The sequence below is a fragment of the Clavelina lepadiformis genome, chromosome 7 (genome assembly GCF_947623445.1).
Source record: "Clavelina lepadiformis chromosome 7, kaClaLepa1.1, whole genome shotgun sequence".
Classification (NCBI taxonomy): Eukaryota; Metazoa; Chordata; class Ascidiacea; order Aplousobranchia; family Clavelinidae; genus Clavelina; species Clavelina lepadiformis.
Window position 1 is genome coordinate 15666320 of NC_135246.1, and position 22561 is coordinate 15688880.

Sequence of the window (22561 nt, forward strand, 5' to 3'; positions counted from 1 at the left end):
CCGAAGTAAAAAACAACATTTTGTTTTTCATTCCAGGTGACGTCAGGTTTAACAAGTTTTTACTTACAAATAAAATTTGGCTACCAATGTTTCGTGCTTCCCTAAACTATGTTTTTTTTTTTTAATTTACGTAATTGCAACGTCATAAAAACAATGATACGTATTGTGACCTGTATTCGACATGTCCAATGTAAACGCAATTTTACGAAACAAATCATCAATCTAGACTTCAAAGGTTGCATGCGGCCATATGTGAAACAGCATACACGAAACGTTTGCAAACCTTTAAGGACGTCACACTTCACTTACTCCAAAAAACGTGAACAAGTATTACATGATTGCACGCGAGTGCAGCACACAGTGAGCGTTTAGCCATGAAATCGCTGTAGCTATTTCCGTTCATGTGTTACTGTTATATAAAGACTGGCGGGCGCGTGCTACCATTTACATGGAAACTTTCTCAAAGCAGACAAGACTTAGAATTCTGCAACTGCGTTTACAGACCAGAACTTTGTTGCGTTTTCGGTTAAAGTTTAAAACGGGACTAACATTGCAGAAAATAATGAAATCTGTTGTTGTCATGCTCGCTTTGGTTTGCGTGTTTGCTGTCATCCACACAGGTGAGCTGAAACATTGCTGTTTGAGTAGAACAATTTTCAAAGAATCTTGGAATTTATCATCAAATTTTATAGGACAATTTCGCTCTTCGTTTTATAAAAAAAGATGCTTTTACTACATCTTTGTAACGTTACGTTTGTTCTTAATGATGTTTTATGTTTTTGCTTATAGTGTCGATTATGTTGTGCAGTTTCCAGCGAGGAATCGGAAGCAACAAATCTTGCTCGAGCCAGAGTAAGAAGGACGGCGCAGAAAATTGCAATTACCGGCAAGCAAAACAAAGTATGTTGCATATGGATCTTCTTCTCGTAACGAGCTTCATACAATTATACAACAGTACTTTATTTTTACCTGTATTTGTTTAAAACTACCTGAAGAAATGAATGTTTTTGAATTTATTTTTTTATCGGATGAAAGCAAAATTTAGTAACATAGTAAATGCAAGGTGTTTTAGTTGTAAACTCTGACAGATATCCGATCACTGTAACAATTGCTTTGCTTTTTGCAGTTTAATTGTCGTTATTACTGCCTGCGAAGCACTTTAACCAGAAAATACATCGCAAATTGCGACAAATGTAAGTTTAGTTTGTCGTAATACATGAATAACACTTCAGTTTACTTTAGCAATGAATAATATTTAAGACGAATTAATAAAGTCATTGTTGATGTACATCACCAACTATATGTTTATTTGCTTTTAGGGAAATGCTGTATTTGTCGGCGATTCTTGAAGTGCAAAACGATCTCAAAGATGTTTTAAGAACCGTCATGGTAACACCAAAAGCGTTCTAGCATTCATTTCAAAAGCGTCACTCTATGCCACTGGAAAAATTACCGTTGGATTTCATTCATTTGTCTAATACAGCACATACATCTTACTACGCCGTATTTATTTTTTTACTGCTTGATTTGTACTTGCGACTAATTGCATCAACGATATAATTCATCTGTAACCGATAATAACAATGAAAGCAAATAGCAATCAATTGAAAATGACAATTCAAGCCTATATGTATAAATATTGTGATTTTATGTTTGATTGTAAGTCAACTTGCAGCAAATCTTATTTTGTTCTTTTTGTTTTATTATGATTAAATTGTTTTTTGAAACAACGATTCCAAGTGACTAACATTTACTGATCATAACATTTTTAAATCATGTTTCATTATTTGCCCTAATACGTAGTGCCTTTAATTTTTAGTTTTGACTTCGGTGCTTTTTGCATAAAGATATTCCACAATTGTCAAAATAGGTGCTGTTTGTACTATTTCTATGTGTTTGGAAATACAATTAACTTATAATTTTAAAAATATTCATTGATTTTTGCATGGATCGAGTCCTTTGGACCAAACCTTGGCCACATTTAGAAAAATCGAAAGCAGTACTAGCACGACAGGAAAAAAGTTAGGCAGTAAAAGCCGCTGTTGAATTGGGTGTGCATTGCGCAAACAAGCTGCAACATTATCACCAGTTTTAGCTCCAGTACAGTAATCTAAAATAGCAACATTACACAAAATTAACAACCAGCATGCACGATATCAGCTTCAGACGAACATTCGTCACCGTGCTATAAAAATTTGCAACCGAAAGTATGACGTCATATCCTGTTTGCGCAAAGAAGTTCTAAATGCTCTTTAAAAGCAAGTCACTAACAATGGAGTCAACTTCAGGAAGCGGAATAAGAATAAGAACGGATGAATAAATTGTAGGAAGCCGAATACAAATTGCATCATGTCGCTGAAACATGACAATATCTTTGCGCTCTTAATTTGCTTTATTTTTAGAAAACAATTTATAATATATAAGCTAACCTCCGGGTTTTTGCATTTTTAAAAAGAAACTATAAGCAGTATAAACATCAAAAACTCGTAGAAAACTAAAGTATATATTATATACAAGTTACACAGGCAAAAGCATATATAGGCAATTTTCGCCAGAGTTTGATAAGACACGTCATACATAGTGAATTATTGAAATTGTAATTTAGACCAAAATGTTATGACGGCTATTATATAACACAAAAAACCTTTTGTATGACTTTTACATCTCCAATGCCAATGTTGTTTCTATACCAAACATTATAGGTGACGACCTAAGATTTGAGTTTGCGAAGGCGCGTTTAACAGTGATGTAGTCAGTAGTGTTTGTTTTTATATCCCAAAGCATAAATACAAAGCCAGATACGAGTCTCAGCAGATACTAACAAAAGTTATTTATTGTTTTACACGTTTCTGCAAATTAGTGTAAACATTACGACTAAATATGAAACTAATCTGTTGACGTATTTACAATGTGTATAGGTTAAGAATTAAACGCGTTATTGATGTATGTAAAGTTGGTTTAAAATAAAACAAACTGCAAAACGTATTCACAATGGAGCTTTATCGATCGTTCAAGAATGTGGATTTTGATAATCCTAACAACGTTTTCTCAACAAAATTGACACAACACAGATCACATTTAACACCAGACCGCAAAGGTTTGAATTCCACTGTGCTGACTCTTTGCCGGATTTACTTATGCACTGTGAATAATATAATACTTCCGCAATTGCCTAGTATAAGATTCACGACGTGTTGTTTGTGTTTGTGAGAGAGTTGTTTTGGGGAATTTTCCAAATAGAAATGAACGGGATTTTCCCGATCAAAACTTGAAGCCTCAACCACAGGAGGTCAATGAACTAATAATATCGATGCCCGCAACTCCGAATTGCGTTGGCCGAAAGTGAAAGCAACAAATCGCTTTTGGAATGAAATTACCAGTTACCAGTTTGAGATAATCAAGGGGATGACGTCATCAGTTCCGTTTAGTACAAACGTTTGAAAGCTTTTATCGTTGACCTAAAATCAGCCACAGTCCAAAGAAGTTCTATTTTCCGACTATTGTTGTGCTCCATTCATTCAATCCTGCTTTATGCATTCAATTATACGCATAGGGGAAAGGTAACGGCGAATAGTTTTTGCCAACAGCACATCCAACCTTTGACTGTCGTATGATATTCAACGTGTGACAAGGGTATAAAGTCACAGCAGCACAAACGTCTGCGACTGATTCATCTTGACACTTCATATGACCACTTTATACATGCGTTCACCGCCCTCCCACGAAACACAAGTACAGTAAGATAGTGCAAATAACAAAGCTCGGGCAAGAACAAGACTATTAATTTCACCAAACTGACCTAAGAACAAAGATTAAAAGCGGAAAAAAATAAGTATTGGAATAGGGACACCACCAGCGTATAAAAAGGAAACGAAAATTGAATAGTTTAAACTTTAAAGCATTTATCCAGGTCATTTTGAACTTGAACCAAGTCATTTTGAACTTCATTGATTATTATTTATATATAATTCTGTAGTTGATTTAAAAAAGCGTTCCTTATGCTTTCAGGTTATTCTTTCAACGACAGAGTTGACTATAAATAACAAATACAAAATATTATAACACTTGTAAGCTTAGCAGTCCAGACACAAGGCCTGTAAGTTACAGTTATCACAGTTACAGACTATGCGTGTAAATTCTAAACACTGTTTGAGAAAATGATCTTAAAATTTGGTGCAGAATGCAGATTACAAGGTACTAATACCAGTTATCTTTAAAGATTACAATTTAAAACGCGATATCTGACGAATCGTAAAATTCTAATCGCGTAACTCAGTAAACGCAATGTTAGGGTAAAAAGAGTTGGGGGAATTTGGACTTTGTGAAATTTAAACTAACACATTTTAACAAAAAAAGTTTTCGAAAATGGTAATTTTTGATGAAAACCAAACTTAGCGCATTTACCGGACTTGAACTCGTCCAAAATTTTTTCTGTGAGGGCGTCTCGAAAATAATGTGCACCAAAAGAGTTCTCACACGATTGGTGAACTACAAGCAGTGATATAAGCAAAAATGAAGGAAACTCCCAAAGGGAAAGGTGTTTCAGTATTTGACAGCCTTGTGTGACGTAGGTAAGTGTGTCTCAAACGCCGCTTCCTGTGCAAAGAACACGGCTTTTATGTAAAGCGATCAAAAGATTGCTGAAACTTTAGGAGACATTCCTTAACAGGCTAAAGTTCGTAAGTTCAACCAATTTCTTAAAAATTGCTGGAGCTTGGCAAGATTTAATAAAATCATTATGAGGTTTCGCTTTTGTTTTGTTTTAGCCAACTTGTACAAACCTGAAGTCCCTTTTGTTTTATTTTTTATATGGGAAGTTAACAAATACTTTCTAAAGTTTAAGCTTGAAATCTCTTCACTATTACTTGTTGGCATCAACATTTCTTTTTCCGTATGATGGTAAGTAGCCTCAATAACATTATTCGGTTACGGGACAGAACACATTAAAATAAAAATGTTCAGGTCTCACTGCAGTAAGCCGTATGTTTGACCATGAGTTTCAAGAAAATAACGGCGACCTCGAACAAAATTTTATGGACTGAAAAGATAACTTATATTAACATTCACAACAAATGTCTTTCAAAATCGCACAGCATTAGTGGACAACACATGTACAACCATTTTAGGAAATTCTAAAGCAACCCACGGATGGAAACAATTTGACCAATATCCTGTATACTTCTATATAGGCTTATAAATGTGGATGGGACAGTCTCAACCTATAATGGTGATATCATTTTTAGACATCACGTTCTTGCATATGAGGTAACTGCAGGAAAGGCGCAGTCATAAAAAACGGAAAAGGAAATGATATAACTGTCTCTTGGGTTACGTAAAGAAAGTAACACAATCACGGTTTTATATGCAGGGCCGGCTATTGGAGACGTTGAAAGTTGGAAAGAAATTAAACCGGGGCGATCAGTAATGAGGGAAAATCGTGCTAGACATCGACCTTTGGACCAATTAAAAGCTGATTAATTGATTAACTTCGATTAGAATTATTTTTAGCACGTGTACGACCAATGAACTGCACAGGCAGCGCCCAAAAGTTGCAACAAGTTGTATTCCTTAGTGACACGTAGGAGAGACCAGGTCTCTTAGTAATAGGGGAAATTGTAAGTTTCCTTATAACTTTTAAAATATTTAAAAAATACTCGAAAACCCGATCTTTCAAAAATCCTTTCGACTCGATCCAGTTTTTCTATTGTTCCTTTACAACTTGCTGAGTGGTTAAAGCGCTGTGCTGCTAATAACGCAATGTTCCATACTCGATATCCAGTGGCGCTGTAGCCTATATATACCGTTGGTTGTGATGCCCTTGGACAAGGTTATTAACGACGTTTGCTGCTATTCCGCTGTCCTGGTGAGCAGTTCTAAACTTGGGCAATGCAATATAAAACAATCTAAAAACGCGTATATAAAATTTGGGTGTCTATTGGATCTTGCAGGCACATACAGGCAAGTTCGGTAACCGGGTCTCGAGCGTTGAGGAATCACTGTCGGGTTTAAGTTGTGCAAAGCCTTTCCACAGTCCGAAGGTAAAGATTATCATACCTTACTATAACTTCTCACATACCGGCATACCATTGTTGAAGAACAATATTATATCATTGAAAATTATCAGCAAAATTTTACGATAATGTCAAGTTTCAAAAGCAAACGCCGAGAATTTTCGTAGGAAACAGTTATCTATGTTTGGCAGAAGGGACTTTCCGAGGTTTCAGCACGAGCAGTACATTCACATCATATGTCGTCTACTAAAGCTTATAGGTTCGATTAGGTTTAGTTGAAGTTTAAGGTTGAATGTCGTAAAAAATAATCAAAATATTTTCCCCAAGGCTATGCTGTTGGTATCACTATCAGGCTATGCTGTTGGTTCGTGTTTACTGTGTCATATTTGCATATCACAAGCCAATTTCCCGTATTATGATGTCAACTAAGAACGCAGACGTCATTCCAAACATAACGTATCAATACAATTCTGTTGTCCGAACAGAACTTGCAGCCCAAGGCTAAATCGGAACTCAACAAGATTTCAAAATATTTACACCTGTTGTTGGATATCGTTACCTGGTTTCTTAGAATTTATCGAATGCATTAATGTAAACAAGCAAAAACACCAAACAACCCTTTTGACCACTACTTTAATCGTTTACTATTTTAATCATTACTAGAAAAAAGATCCATCCCCCACTGCCGACGGAAGATCTACATACCGTGCTGGGATAAGGAGTGCCAAAGCCTCTAGTGCGAATTTCTTGGTGCCCCTCATGGTGACGACACCAACACATCAGCCACAGTTTTACTGGAAAGGCTTGACCAAAAGAGGAAGCACCGCTGGACAGAGGCTGTCAACTCAATCGACTTCACACACTCTAGCCGCACAGCATGGTATACTGTACATTGAACAATCAATTTACTATTTTAATCATTACTAGGTTCTGAAACAACTTTGGAACTCTTTAAAAAAAACAAACTTACTTACTTATCGACCCTTGTATCACCTACTTCATGAATTTGACAAAAATGCTTGCCAATTAAAAGACTGCTATTAATACTTTAGCGGCCTCTAGCGGTAGAAGGTAAACATTCTTAAACGATAACCATGTATGTCTCTCTATATTGTGAACAACAGAACTAGATTCATTTTCTTGCGTATCTGCCTAAATTCTGAAAGCAACATATTCAACGTACTTTTATGCAGATAGGCCGCCCTGATAGGCTGTTCGAATCCACATGTTAAAAACAAATCATTCAATCTCCATATTTCTGCATATTAATTGCGCAGAATTGAATTACAAAGAAATGCATATTACCGGTTAATCTCGAAACGGCATTTAAAAAAAGCTTAGATGCATAATGGCAATGGAAACTTTTCAGCATAAAAAAATGAATAAAACAAAGTGCAACATTTTTAGACTGAAGCCAAAATTAATCTCTGATTGACACTGAAGAATGCAGATGTCTACATATTTTTAGAGAGGAGAATTCCGCCTCAGATTACAGCAAGCAAATCTCGTACGGTTCTCCTCTTGAGTTCCTCCTGTTGTCTCAGGAATAGCTCCAAGAAGTCGTCCATGCAATCAGCATCCTCCTGACAAAACTTCTCCCAGGTAGCAATGGCACGATCTCGTGAAATTACTGGCGGCTCAGAGGAATTATCTTGCTGGATTTCATCATCATCTCTTTCTTTATCGTTATCTTTTTCTCCATCGTCATTTTCAGAGTTCGTTCCCCGAGTAAACTCCTTCACTGCGTCCTCATCCAGTTTGTAAAATTTAGCCATTTGCAGGATAAGCTGACGATTCTCTTCATTCAAGACAATTTCATCTTCGTATGAGAGCAAAGCTCCAATCAACCTCTCATCCTCACCACCATCGTTAGACTGAAAATTCATTGTCTGTGTATTTTTAAATAAGTTATTTAGCTGTCAACAATTCTTGAAGTGCTGTTTGCAGAAGAATAGATGTGTAAAAAGTTGGACCAACAAAATAATTAGCAAGTAAATTGCAAACTCTAGCAAAACGTCGCTTAATCTCAGCGCCTGTCAAGCATTTGAAGAGATCGGCCGCAAGATTTTAGATAAAGCTAAACGTGAAATTGCACAAACGATAAAGTGGCGGCAGTGCTCATGTAACGCATATCACACGCAAACACCCACACAATGATAGGAAGTGATAAGTAAAATATTGGGGCATCGTTTAATTGTTATGAGCACTGTTGTTTTGAGGAAGTGAATTTATTTCTTTGTGCCAAATTCATATCAGTGATTGGCAATATAAAGTTTTTAGTTTCAGGATTTGATTTTTAATGATGATTTTGTATCAATCAGTTACGCAAGTTACAACAAAAAATAAAGGTATGGATTGATATATTTAGATAAAGGTTTTAAGCTAGGGCAAAAACATCATGTAACTGGTGAACAGAAAAATGCTTGATATCTTATGAGTTATGACATAAAAAAATTGTACAGATGACTTTCTGTGGGATCAATTCATGAGGAGTTTTAACAATTCCATTACCTCCAATATGCTTTCCTCTGTTTTTGGTTTTTCACGAATTGCTTTCTGTACTTGTCTTGTATGAAGGTAAGAGGCAACCACGCTTATCTTGTGCATTGCCTCAAACTTTGCAGGATCAGATTTCAGCTGTCTGGTTCAACAGCAGTACAAGGTTGTTTCAAATTAGGTTAGAAAACAACACCTAAGTACCCGATTTATCAATTATATATAGGCAAAAAAGAGCACTTTTAACTTCAACAAAATTGAGCATATTGTTTGAATAGTGATCATTATGATGAGAGCAATAAATGTCCAAGCCCTAACCTTAATATTTCATCCATTGATTCAGTTGAATGAGCAGCTTCAACACCGAAGATCTTTTCTATGGCAACCATTTTATTAACGGCAAGCTTCACTGCAAAAGTATACCTGGGTCCAGGGTAGTCTGGGGCAGGGGGGTGGGCAGAGTGGGGAAAATTGCCGTCAAATATGACTGCACGTCCATAATATGGGATTACCTCAGCAACATAATCATTTTCGGGGGTGTCATAATTGTGTTCCATGAATGCAGTTTCCCCTGTTCATTAGAATTGTATGGATAAACTATGGAAGTGTTACAAATAAAACCATTACTTCTTGACAAACTGCATTCTGCATTGCTTAACTTGCTGATAAAGCTCAACTTTTGTACACAGATCAGTATTGTACCATAGTAATCAGCAGTCCAGTTTGGGTTAAGATAAAGAAGAAAAGTCATTTCTTCTTCCTTTGTTATTGCAACATCAAGATGCATCCGAGTGTGATCTGTGCTTCGGATCAAATTACAGGCAATATCATATGGATACCAGGTATCTTTACCTTCAAAAATGAAGAAAATGGGTAAATAACTACTTTCTGGTTTATTCTTAAAAAAATAACGAACTTAACAATCTCACCAGATACAAAGCTCGCAACTTTTTTCACAATGGGCCAGAAGCGACTTTGCACAAATTTTTTCACTTGAAATCCAGCAATCCACTGCACGTTATCACTCGTTAGGTCCAAATGATCATCATAAAAGTATTTCCCATACTTTACTGTATAGGTTCTCAAGGCATCCAAATCGCGTTTGTCAAAAAGATCATCAAATACTGCAAGCTGGACAAATAATGTTTTTAGAGACTTTATCATACAACAATTTACTAAAATGTTGTTTGAGCAGCAGATGACCAGACACTTACAAACTCTCCGTTTTTGCTTAAACGTTTCATGATTAGATGCTTTGCTACGTCCAACGACGGACTGCTGTCAACTCCTTCAACGCAAGTAAATGCCTTTTTTGCATTTTCCTGTAAATTTCAACAACAAAAAAAACAGTCCAAAATGCAAAATCTTCTAGTTTAGAATTTCACAACGACCAAATGAACCAAAGTTGCAGCATGTATTGTTACTGACCTCATTAAGTATTCGCTTCTTATCAAAAGCAACTCGCCTTCTGTGTATAGTCTCTGGGTCAGATTGAAACTGAGCAAAAATCATGACCTGTCCTGATAACTCTGAGATGCTAGGTGGCCGAGTTAAATAACGGACACGACTGTCCCACAGGACCACCCTGGAGCAGTGGGGGCTTACAACAGCGAATACATTATGATCATCATCATCATCTTCATAGAAGAGAATCTCTCCATAGCTATTCTTGCGCCATAACGCACTAGTATACGTCACTAAAGAGTAGGATTCAATGAAGTTGGTATCGTTGTGCAAAGGTACACCGCTGTGTAGTGTTGTGACATCTCCACGCCTCAGTATAGCCGAGTAGGTGTCTGTCATTTGAAAATCTCTGCGAAATTAAAATATCAACAAAAGTATAATAAGTAACTTGCAAGTTCACAATAGAATTCCTTTTAGAAAATATCCTTATCGATTCAGCAAAACTGTCTCATTGTTTGAATACAACAAGAAATAATGAAAGCAGTTTTTCGTAAATTAAAAAAAATCAGAATGAAGTCAGAATGCAGCTTCCACCTTGGTCTTTCATGCAAGTTATGAGTTTGGTTTGAAGACACTGCATCAATCATCGCTTTCCAAATGCTCCCAATGCGTGTGCCGCTCATAAGAGTGGGATCTTGCCAAGACTTCCAAGGAATTCCATTTCCATCATCGAATTTGCCATCAGGATCTTGAACATATTTATCAAATAAAACGTACCTCCAACCATCGTTTACGGTGTAATACATGCGTGTCGCCATGGTGAGACTATATGTGACAACATCATCAAATACGTAGACCTGTAAGAGCACGTCATTAACGCAAATACAGAATTAACGGAGTATGTAAACTTTTGCAAGATGGTTTCATATAGCCGATGCATTTTCCTCAATGTTGAAACAGGCGATGAATTAAATAGTTTCCAAAGATCGTTGGAAGATTCGAAGATGATGTACACGATTTGATATCAAGTTGATACACAAAGTCTAACTATACCTTTTTTCCAGATTTTGATGTATACTCAGCACTAACACGTGACTTGAGAAATGATGGATTTAACATTTCGTTTTTGAAGTAAGAGTCATACTTGCTACTCTTCACAAGGTACCAATAGTCAGAAAGCAAAAGCAACAATATCACAAACAGATTTTTCATTTCTATTTCCTACAATTAAAAAATTGTGATTCTTGGTTGAAAATCAAATTACAAAAGCATGTGCAGACAGTGTGTAGTCTTGTTTTATTGAAATTGGCTTAAATGTATAAAAATGGTTTATAATCATTAACATAACAATACCTTCAAAGATGTCTTGTCGGTTAGAAACGATAAATAATATACCAACATAAAGTTGCAAAAAGCATAGGATTATTTGTGGCTGCAACCATTTTGTGGCTAACAAACTTGAACTTAAAACTAAAGCCAAACATTTCTACTGTTCTTAAAATTCAAATAGTGGAGCAAAGAATCTTAGGAAATTAGCAAGTAGAACCCTTAAAAAAAGGCCTAGAAGTTTGCTAAAACATACTGAATCGAAAAATTTCTCAACCTAGTGTCTACTGCTTATGCCTAGCACTATGGATTTTAGGCCTAGCACTATGGATTTTATTCGAAAACCGAGTAACAGTTAAATATTAAAGGACAAACTTTCATTCGCTTTTGAATGAAGACTAAATATAATTAAAAATTCAATTAAATAAAAAATTAAAACCATCAAATTAAAACCGACTAAATTAAAACCGTTTTTGACCGGCTATTTTTGAAACAGATTTCTAACCCTCTTTTATTTCTATAAACAAATTTCTAAACAGAACATTGTAATTTTTAACTTGAATGTGTATGCAGAGAAAGGTGAATTTAATTAAGCTGATGTATACACTAACTTTCATAATATGTATAAAAAGATTAATAATTGTCCTATGTACTGAGAACTAGGAAAAAAATTTAAGTTATAAGAAGAGGTGAAATTTGCATCTTTAGATGATAACTTCATACCAGATATTGAAATGCTTCTAAATATCAAATGCAAAAAGTTTCCACAATAAACTCTTCATGTTTACTGATGCAGAGCTTTTACACTCAGTTACTAGCAAAAGTAAGGGACACGAAATTCTCCTTGGCATAATTTAATTCAGTTTTCTACAACGCAGTTGCTGCAAAGTCTTCAAAGTTTGAACTATTTCTGATTTCTATGAGATAGGAATATTTGGGTTGCTGTATTAAATTAGGGGAATTCCTCAAGCTAATTTCTTTTTCAAGAATACTGTTTTTTGATACCTAGGATAACGTTATTGTAGCAGGGAAAATATCATCGAAAAGTTTAACTTAGCCACCATTAACAAATTCAGGAAAACGCAGCTTTCGTAAATGGCCAGTCCACGCAGTTGGTGTCTTGCTAGGTTCCTAGGTCCACTTGGGTAAATAGAAGTCGGTAAATAAATCTGTTTCATCAGCCATCGATTACAAAAGTAGAAAAATAATATAAAAAAAATATAATACAAAAACGATTGCTGGTTGCCAATACGGTAAATGGCATTAGGTTATCCGAAGCACCATTTTCTAATTTGATATGACATACTTTTTTCCAAACTCTGTTTCAACTATAACTAATCCAGTCATAAGGATCATGCAGACTCAAACCATCATCTTTCACCAGAGTGGAAAGTGTGGTACCTGCACGTACAAGATTTACCAATATTTATGCTCAAAATTGTTATCGTCACGCCGATTTATAATAAATAAACAAACAGTTGAGGCTTTCATGCATGCTAAAATTGCATTTTTCACGCACAATTTCTTGTCGAAAACTGCCGTACTTTCCAGTCAGCATCTTTCATGACCATATTACCCCAAAAATAAACTTGCTTGAACTTCAGTGATCAGTCAAGTGAAAATAATCGGAAATATTTTTAATTTTTCACGTCCAAATGATTTATAGGCCTATAAGACTAAATTTATCTCATTCTTAACAAAATAACAGATGTAAAGTTGTCTGCTTTAAAATAAGAAATTGCCTCCAAATATTACAAATAGTTGAACATTGTGTTGATGTTCAACACTCTTACCTGGCATGTTTAAAAGGCTTAAGCCACTCACAACATTCTGAAATGTTTAATCATAAATGCATGTTGAATGGAATGCAATGCAGTCTCAAGGCTATGCTTTATGGTTTGGTTTGTCTACATATTTCTGTAATTCAGGACGAAGAGAAAAATCAGAAGAACTTAGAGGAACCAACCACTGTTCCCTCTAAACTGCGCGCGTGCGCAAATGCGCACTGCAGACACAGTCTCCGCGCACAGAAAATCTGTGCTGCCCACAAGAAAAAAATTCAACCTGAATTGAAAATAAAATAAAGGCATAATAATGACCACAGTGCACACGTCTGATGTTGCTCACAGTGGTCCAAGGGACCGCTCAGGGAGTTAGTGTGTTTGCTCAGACTCGTGAAAAATTAGAGGGAACATTGGAACCAACTTACCAGTAAAACTGGGAACACTTTAAATTAACGGATCAGCCAGTATCATCAATTTCATAGAGTAACACTGCGTATTTGGCACCATATTATTTCAACCACACAGCAACACTCATGCGATCATGAGATATTTGCATCACATGCATGGTACGTAACAATAAGTCCAAGCTTGACTACATGTTGCACTTTTTTGTAGTTAAGAATCGGAACTTTCCCACATATAGGTTATGGCTTGGAATCTAGCGTTTATAAACTTGGCTGTGCAAAGACATTGGCCTCTGCCCACGGCTGATTGGAAGTTTTCAGCATTGACGCCATGATCCTTAGTTTTGTGACAACCAAACCACGTGACTCTGTGTCACGTTATAGCCTACGTGCAGAAAAACATCTGCATCAGAAATGATAGTGTGAAGACCTTGGTTGAACTGGTTCGGAAATTGGAAAACAAAAACTTGGCCAGGATGATGCAACTTTTGAAGAAAAACAACGAATGGACGAAAAAAGATTTATGCTAAAAATGGGGATGGTTTTGTTGCGAGTCTAAGAGGGTTGATTGAGATATAGTGAAACGAGTGCATTAAAACGTGTTTACCTCAGTTATATTTTTTGGGCGACTGAAGGCTATAAATAAAAGTGTATTCTGTTGCTGCCGGGGTATTCATTTTTTTGCAGGCGATTTATCAATAGGTAAGTGTACGTTAAATAGCATTTACATATTGATGTAAACCGAAAAAAATCAAACTTCACGGTCAGAAGTGAGAGGGACTCATATGCCAACCAAGTCGATAGCTAAGTCAAATACAGCTATCCATTGTGACGAAACCTAAACGTCATAGTTTTACCAAAAAGTTAGTTATACTTTTTTGGACTGGTTGTTTCCTACAATACAGTGAAATGTGACTGCTTAGTGCTTAAGTCTTAGATTTGACCTAACAAACATGTTATCTTGAATACATTTTTGGAAAGTGTTTCCAAGTGCAACGTAGAAAAATCATATTATACATTTTATAGTAGATAAATCATATTATTATTATTATTATTATTATATTTGTTCTTGTATTATGCACCCGATACGTGTCAACAGAAAATTGAAAACCATAACAAATTGTTCGCAATAAACTTAAACATGCCTTCACGTAGCAACAAAACTACGTTGCATACAAAAATAACGGTTTTTCGCAACTTTACTCAGTTGCAACAGCATTTGATGTTAATTAGGTTGAAGTAGTTTGCCAATTTTCATCTCCATTTGAAGCAATTGACAACAAATTGTAACATTTAGGAGCCAACGTATTGGGTCTTTGGTGGTTATGAAAGTGGCTTGACAAGTTTGATGATAAAACCTTTCCTTTTTTAATTTATAATAAAGTGCAGATATCCAGGTTTTTGTTTGCTGCATCAATCAATAAGCATATTATTACGTATAAGCGAACTTTGGAGTGGGGTATCGTAAGCAGTAAAATGCTTGTGGTGATCATTCAAATGTCTCTTGGTAAAGGTTAGCAAAACTTTTTCGCATTTCTTGGATTTAACAGGCTAAATCCTACCGTATACTATAACTCTTGAATGACCTTGTTATTTGTGCAGCCTAAAAACTTGCATACATCTGTATTTAAAAAAATATTCAATGATAGATATCTTACATTGAATAGACTTTATCACCTATAAATGACGTCGATTTATTTTGAAGTTGGTGAGTTGTAGTTTAAGAAACAATATTTGCCTACAAGTAAGTTTATAGCAACTCTGAATAGAATAATGAATTTTAATACGTGGATAATTAACCAGAAATAGCACAACGCAAGTAAAAACATCAACTGTATTTTATTTGTAGAAACAACAAATACTGCCTGCAGGTTGCAATGTATTTAAAGTTTCAAACTTAACAAGGTGTCAAACTTCATCGATCAAAACTGTGGATAACTTGAGGTTAATTTATCGTCAACTTCACTAATTTATGTAAAAAATTTTACTAGGCTATAAACAGGGTTGCCATACCGTCCTTGTTTCTAAGATTTGTCCTTATTTTAAAGGTCTGTGTCTTAGAAAACATTTTTGTCCTTTTTTCTAAGAAATATCCTTATTTTCATCTTATTTTTAGGGCAGAGGTTCGTATTTTGGGCATTTTGACACCTTTTTTATACCATTTTGTACCAAAGAGATACCAAAATTAAGAACATGCAGATATTGTCTCGTTGTTTTTTTATTTTTAGGAACATTGGTTGCTTTCTCCTGTTGTGCACTGTTTAAGGTGGTATTCGTCTTTCGTTTCCTAGTCGTGCTTATTTTTGAGTTGAGACCGATGGCAACCCTGGCTATAAAGTTAAGCAACGTTGCGAATTATTGGTCTTAGTTGCTTCACAAACAAGAACCAATATGAAAAATGGCGATTTCTTGGTCATGTTCAAACGTTGCAAGGAAGAGGAGGCGTACGACAAAAACGCTAAGAATAACGACGCAATATGTTACGGATCTACAAGCCTAATAAACAAGGTAAGACAACAACCAGAACTGTTTCATTACTTATCGTTAATATATTGGTACCAGGCTATGCGCGAGCTAACACACCAAGCAAATCGACAGGGTTGTTTTCGAACAATAATTAGAAATTCTGGGCGTCAACAAGTAAGGATATACTACGGCTTTCTTTCTTGGTTAGCGGGAAAACACGTCACAACGAAGCATACATACAAGCGAGCAGAACCGCAGCTGTTGAAAACGCTCAACAGGAAAGTGTTTGCCGGTCGTTGAAGGATTACGATTTACGACTTATGTTCTGAAAAAATTATATCTTGCGAGTAATACAAACATAGTTACTAAAGTCACATGGTTTTACTTGATATTTGTTTCACTATTGATTTGCAATTCTTCATGCCTCTATACGTTATATTGCGTTATGGTTATACCTTATGCTCAAATATTTTTGAGAAATTTATTTTTTAGAAATTTTTTCTTACTTTGTTTTCTTTTTGTCTGCATGTTTATTAAGATGTTATGTATGGATGGGCCGAGTCGAATCCGAGTCCAATTAGTCGGTCGTGTATCGGCATGTTTTCAATGCTCAGACTCAATCGAGTATTGGTTAATACTTGACGACTTCACACATGTCGGTCTTCGCCTGTATGTAGACTTCAATAAATATTTTTAAATAAACAAATTGTTGAAATAGTAAGCTAACGAGATCACCGTTTCATCATTCAAGCATCTTTAAACACAAACAAGATTAGTCCGTTCGTTTCAGTAGGTTACGTTTTTTTAATGACGTAATGGTCACACCCGTTTCTGCTGCGAGTTTTCCTGTGCAATTTGACGGTGCATCGATGTTCGCTTTTGTGAAAACATAAAAGCAAACGTCGCTGGTTTCGCATGGTAGGATCAGGACCACGTATTTAGTAATTTGTTGATAGTCGAAATAACGATTTTACCAAGTGGTACAACGCAGCAAGTAATCAAATGCAGGACAAAATATTCCTGGAAACGAAGAGTTTGTACGAAAGCATTTCCGATTAATTGCGTAACAAAAGATTTGTTTTTTCCTTCTAAAATGCGTAAAGTTGGCTGTAAACAATATTGTTACGATTTTTGTTATTACGTTAAACTTAAGAGGTTAGGAGAATAGTTATGCAAAAAGTTGATTCTAGTTATTTAAGGTTTGGTTTAAGTTAGATTTAGACCGGAAGGAAGATTTAGTTAAGTTAACAGATTAATGACAGATAATGTAACAGATTAACAGGAAGCTGTGAGAAATAGCTTGGAACGCGCCATTCTTCTTCGGTAAATCGTGGCAGCAAAAAAATATTGGTTGTTCTTTCGTGATAGGTTCAACTCAACTTTATGCAGCTAGAACTATATAGCAAATAGCGTTTACGATATATTTTGCCTTAACTATAAAAAATACTGTAAATTAAGAATAAATCAACTTACATATGTTTTGGCCATAGATTACAGTTGTAAAGAGTCGAGGCGGCAGTAGTGTATGGCTGTGTGCCAATACGGTGAACGAAAGACTGTATGGCAGTGGTGATGTCTCGCGTTCATGGTTTGTTGAAGTCTTAGAAACAATAAAAACGTGTCAAGATCTAACTGCTCTATTTTATGCTTTAAGTTAAAAAAAAAGGAAAACAGTAACCTGGGTACCTTGAGCATTTTACGACGTACTTCATTTAATGATGAAGTCATGATCAAGTACTCGAACTCGATCGAGTAATTTATCTGATTTCTAGGACTTGACGAATCTGAGTAATTTCGGTTTTGTCCCATCCCTTTTATGAATTTAATGGTTTTCCACTCGGTAGGACTATTACGAAGTGTGATTGGTGAAATTGTTAGCTGCAGAAAGAAGATACCAGGACAAGATATGTATCTAATTCAAACATGTTATGGTTTCATAGTCATTGTTTTTGCAGTTTTGTGATATGCACTTGTTATAAGCAAATATAAAATAAAAACTTATAAAAAGGCAAAAGTTTTTGGAAAATTTTAAACAAATGGAAATTTCAGAAGAATTATACTCATCAGGGACGAAATGTGTGAGAGAATATTGTTTTTAAAATTAAAAAAAAATTAAATTTAGCATCACAATTATCAGTGGCGACGATAGTTATTCTAATAGCAGTAACTGAGTTATAATCATTATTTAAAAATCTTCATCGTGTAAAGAAAAAAAATATATTTAATAAATCAGTAAGAAACTATTTTTATGTAAAAGTATATATCTAAATCTGATTGTTAAACATCAACACAAATATATACAAATCAATGTACAGTGTCACTGATCTCTACATGAACAAAATTTTCTGCAGATCAAAATCTACCAAAGCGAGCAAAATCGAGATGAAAGGGTCAAAGTTTCTGGTTGGGTGCATTGCATCACGAAACGAGGTACGTAAACTTGTGTGCATATTTAAGAGTGTAACATCATAGTGTGCAAAATTCACATAAATGTGATATTTGAAAATTATACGACGTTTAAGCCAACTTCCTCATTGTTTGCAGAAAAAGATTTGATGATTTTTGTTTTGAGAGATGGAACTGGATACCTTCAGGTAGTTGTAGATGACAAATTGTGCGAAACAGGCAACAATTTTCTTCTCACTCCCGAAAGAACAGTTACTTTATACGGAGTGATAACAAAAGTTTCCGAAATAAAATCCACCCTGGATAATCATGAGCTTATCTGCGATTACTTGGAGTTGATTGGTTTGGCACCAGCAGGTGGAATTGATTTCCTATCTAACAACAAGGTTAGCAATCGCAAGAGAAATAATTTATTAAATGGTTCTTCTATGCTATGGTTGACGTTTTCAATTACTGTATATGGTAATATCTCGTTACGTTGTTTGCATGACTTCACCCTTGGCAAATGCTTTTAATGACAGTACCTTTGTGATAAGTTGGCGTCTTATTTAATTTATTATCCTCGTTATGAGCAGACACGACTGATTTGAATTTTATTTAAGGAGAGCAAGCTTTTATCTGAAAACCGGCATCTTGTTATAAGGCGTGCAAAGACTTCCAAGATATTAAAAGTTCGATCTTACTTATTACAAGCCATCAGAGATCACTACTTCGAACGTAAATATCATGAGGTAATTGAACTTAACATTTATGAGACGATGCACATCCCGCTGTTCAAAACAAATTTAAATGGATTGTTTAATATTCCCCAGTTGTGTGCTGCTCATTGATGTCGAGTAAAAATTTTCTCATAACAACTGAAGTTGTAACACATTTTACATTTACGGATGTATTGTGCAGGTTAATCCACCATCCATAATAACATACAAAATGGAAGAGGCTGACAATATGTTCAAAGTCGATTTTTTTGGTGAACCAATGTATCTCACTCCATCTTCTCAATTCTACCTCGAGATAAGCCTTCCTACACTAGGCAATGTTTTTTGTGTGGCCGCCATTCAGGCGTGAAGAAACAAAGTCGAGGAGACACTTGGCTGAGTACCTGATAACTTAGAAACAACATTCTTGTTCAATTCCAAATTTTTGTGAACTGTGTTTATCATTAAACATGAGAGTCTATTGTAACAGATAATATTACCCTACTTTCATTAATCTTCAGATACACTCATGTGGAAGCAGAATGTGCTTTTATAACCTTCAATGATCTTCTTAACAATTTGGAGGAGCTAATTTGTGACATTGTTGATAAAATTATGAAGTCTCCCGCTGGACCACTTATTAAAGATCTTAATCCGGTTTGTTAAATTTTTTGTTAGATTCTGTTTGTTTCTTTTCATAGCATTTATAACACATGTCCATCGATTGTATGTAGAACTTTACTCCACCAAAAAGACCTTTTCGTCAAATAGATTACGCTGAAGCTATCACCTACTTAAAAGAGCATGATATCAAAAAAGAAGACGGTATGTAATGTTGAAAATGATATATTAAATTAAGAAGTTATCCAAAATAAGTGTGTAAGCGATTTTTAATAAGGAAGTTACTTTGAGTTTGGTGAAGACATTCCAGAGATGGCAGAGAGAAAAATGATTGATCAGATGAAGGAACCGATTTTTCTCTGTCGTTTTCCTGCCAGCATAAAAATGTTTCACATGAAAAGGTGTCCTGAAAACGAAAAACTAACTCAATCGGTAAGATGTTCCATTTCTCTAAATTTAACTTCTTTAAATAAACTAATATTTTATGAATATTCTATTCTAAGCTTGACTTTATACGGTCGTGTTCATTTAGGTAGATCTCCTTTTACCAAATGTTGGTGAGGTTATAGGAGCATCTATGAGAAGAGACAATTATGATGAGCTTTTGGAAGCTTTTCATGAGGATGGTCTTGATACCTCTCTTTATTATTGGTATACAGATCAGGTGATAATGTGTTTTGTTACTGTCAGTCATTGCTAAATTGGTTGAATGCATACGTGTCTCTACGTAGCGACATACCTTAGTTCAAGTTGTTCAAATCAACAAAATAGCACAGGAACACTTACAGCGTTATGTTAAAATAAATCCAAGCGTGTCTATACATTTCTCGTTTTTGTTTTTCTTTAGAGAAGATTTGGAACTTGCCCGCATGGAGGTTATGGCTTGGGTCTTGAGCGTTTACTAACCTGGCTGTGCAACTGCCATCACGTCAAGGACGTTTGCCTCTGTCCACGTTTCGTTGGAAGTTTTCAGCCATGATCTCATAATCCTTAGTTTAACTTCAACTGGTTGGTTTATAAGCTATACACAAGTAAAATGTGATTGCATAAGTCAAAGATTTAATCCAACAAACACGTTATTTTGAAAACATTTAAAAAGGTGTTTTAAGTGCAATATAGATAAGTCAATTTTACATGCTATGTAGAAACATTTTAAGAAATTCAGCTTAAAGTAGATTTTGTTTCAATGCTTGCTTTGTGTCTGCATGTTTATTCAGATGTTATGTACATGTTGTATTCGATTTAGTTAAATTGATAGCAACAGATTGGAATAGTTGTTACATATTGTCTACTAGCTGAAACAAAACATTTTGTGTAGTTTAAGTTATAACGTATTTAGCATATTACGTACCTCACTTTAAGGAACAGCTTTACACCGGCAGATGTAATATCAAGGTAACAAAGAGGAAATTGTATCGTCAGGGGCTAACATTTTACTTGCCAAAAGTTCTGCCGTTTCCCGTCTCATTTCCTGCATTCTTCTGCTTAAATAGATTTTCTGATTCCACATGTTTTGTGTTGTGTGTGTGTAACAAAGGAAGGAAGTACCAAGCTTCTGAAAAATCGTTTTTTTTTCTGAGAGTGTTGACAACAAACTCTCAGAACTTATGTGGTATTACTATTAGCTTTATTTTCAGACACACTCATTTTTTATTTGTTTTTGGTCTTGCCCTAATTTGGAGCTCTCTGGCGACTAGAGCCACTTTTGAATTTGATAACATTTCGTATGCATACATTTTGAAACAGTTATCTTGACAACACTTACAGTAAATGGTGTTTTCATGTGCAATTATAGAAACATTACTTTCACCAAATAAAGTTTGTTTAAGAAATTAGATTCCACGTGTTGCAACTATTGCAATGTTCGATGTCGTTTTCCTTTAACAAATATTATGATCATGATTTGATATCAATTTGTGCACGATATATTATCAATACAAAACAAAATGGAAACAGAGTATTCACAAACAGTATTACCCCAAACGTGTAATAAAAATTCCTTAATTTTTCAATATTTAACAAACTCTTTTAATCTTTAAATTTTAAATTTGACACTTTCTCTTTTAATCATATTTAATAATTTCGATTCTTTAACCGTAGTGTGATAAAAGAGTATTGCGTCTCTATGATTTAATAAAGCAAATATATATAGTGTATAATGGGTTTAAGAATTTAAATAGCTGCTTTACGTTAGGGGAGTTACCTGTCAACGCAGTGTTTATTGCTTCTTTGTTAATTGAAATCAATTATTTACGTTATTCGACCATCTAACTCACTTTTATAAACCAAGGTGTTTGTTTGTTACATTTTTGTGTGCTGTTCAGCTCAGCAGCACAATTAAAAACTGCAGTTTCTTTACTCGTAAGCAAACGTTTGACAATTAGGCCAACGTAACCGTTGCAGGCCAATGGCTGTAATAGAACAAGTGAGTAAAGTCAAAGGAAGCTACAGTATACGAGGAATCAAAACAATCAACAAACAAATATCCATTCTTGCTTGGGGAAAACGTTTTGAAAAGTCACTTTAGATACATGAAGACACCGCTTTGAATTTTATTTGCAATATTCATTTCAATATGTTGTTGTACTACTATAGTTGTATTCCCAGGGTCACGGAACAATTTCCTGTAGAGGTGCGAATAAGAAATCGATTGAAAAACCATTTAATGTTCGATAATCTCAATAATTGTGTAAAAAACAATCACATCGCTTAACCCAAAAATATGAATAAGGGATGCGAAAGTTCCACACAGCTACATATTTCATATAGTAATACATAAAGAAGCAAGACCAAACTTGCAAAAGTTGATAAAAATATGACAAGTTTATATTCAAGCATTATTTCAATGTCCGAAAATAAAAGTGGATATTTTCTTACTCGTTTTCTACACAATCGTTTTTGTCTCCTGCCGATCAAATTGCTGCCATATTCTTCTCAATGCCGTC

At 35.1% G+C, this 22561-nt stretch overlaps 3 protein-coding genes and 1 pseudogene across 8 annotated transcripts; 3 read left to right on the forward strand and 1 right to left on the reverse strand.

The window, feature by feature from the left end:
* The first annotated feature begins 380 nt into the window (after window positions 1-380).
* LOC143465795 (uncharacterized) lies at window positions 381-1922 on the forward strand. Of its 2 annotated transcripts, none has more exons than XR_013118655.1 (4): window positions 381-620; window positions 790-900; window positions 1127-1193; window positions 1320-1922. XR_013118655.1 is itself a non-coding variant. In XM_076964265.1 (4 exons), the coding sequence occupies exons 1-4, from the start codon at window positions 449-451 to the stop codon at window positions 1376-1378; spliced, it is 390 nt and encodes a 129-aa protein (XP_076820380.1). In that variant the 5' UTR covers window positions 419-448; the 3' UTR covers window positions 1379-1922. The 2 variants fall into 2 exon arrangements, 1 of the variants encoding a protein (XP_076820380.1); XM_076964265.1 differs by having other exon boundaries at window positions 419-620; window positions 809-900.
* A 3481-nt stretch (window positions 1923-5403) lies between these two features.
* LOC143465784 (uncharacterized) lies at window positions 5404-7123 on the forward strand. 3 transcript variants are annotated; one of them, XR_013118649.1, is made up of 3 exons: window positions 5404-6038; window positions 6179-6270; window positions 6675-6778. XR_013118649.1 is itself a non-coding variant. In XM_076964253.1 (3 exons), the coding sequence occupies exons 1-3, from the start codon at window positions 5813-5815 to the stop codon at window positions 6936-6938; spliced, it is 405 nt and encodes a 134-aa protein (XP_076820368.1). In that variant the 5' UTR covers window positions 5404-5812; the 3' UTR covers window positions 6939-7123. The 3 variants fall into 3 exon arrangements, 1 of the variants encoding a protein (XP_076820368.1); XR_013118650.1 differs by having other exon boundaries at window positions 6203-6270; XM_076964253.1 differs by lacking the exon at window positions 6179-6270 and having other exon boundaries at window positions 5404-5863; window positions 5949-6038; window positions 6675-7123.
* Window positions 7124-7258: 135 nt separating this feature from the next.
* On the reverse strand, window positions 7259-11152 carry LOC143465783 (uncharacterized). 2 transcript variants are annotated; one of them, XM_076964252.1, is made up of 9 exons: window positions 10965-11152; window positions 10506-10768; window positions 9936-10320; window positions 9722-9829; window positions 9437-9638; window positions 9210-9359; window positions 8826-9078; window positions 8523-8652; window positions 7259-7885 (listed from the first exon to the last, which is right to left on the reverse strand). In XM_076964252.1, the coding sequence occupies exons 1-9, from the start codon at window positions 11121-11123 to the stop codon at window positions 7496-7498; spliced, it is 2040 nt and encodes a 679-aa protein (XP_076820367.1). In that variant the 5' UTR covers window positions 11124-11152; the 3' UTR covers window positions 7259-7495. The 2 variants fall into 2 exon arrangements, with proteins under 2 accessions (XP_076820367.1, XP_076820366.1); XM_076964251.1 differs by having other exon boundaries at window positions 7259-7900; window positions 10965-11151.
* Window positions 11153-15801: 4649 nt separating this feature from the next.
* On the forward strand, window positions 15802-21512 carry LOC143465224 (asparagine--tRNA ligase, cytoplasmic-like; annotated as a pseudogene). The gene is made up of 10 exons (XR_013118594.1): window positions 15802-15933; window positions 18243-18321; window positions 18436-18683; window positions 18900-19028; window positions 19198-19395; window positions 19517-19652; window positions 19730-19820; window positions 19894-20048; window positions 20149-20280; window positions 20464-21512. The product of XR_013118594.1 is annotated as an asparagine--tRNA ligase, cytoplasmic-like (transcript).
* Window positions 21513-22561: the final 1049 nt, after the last annotated feature.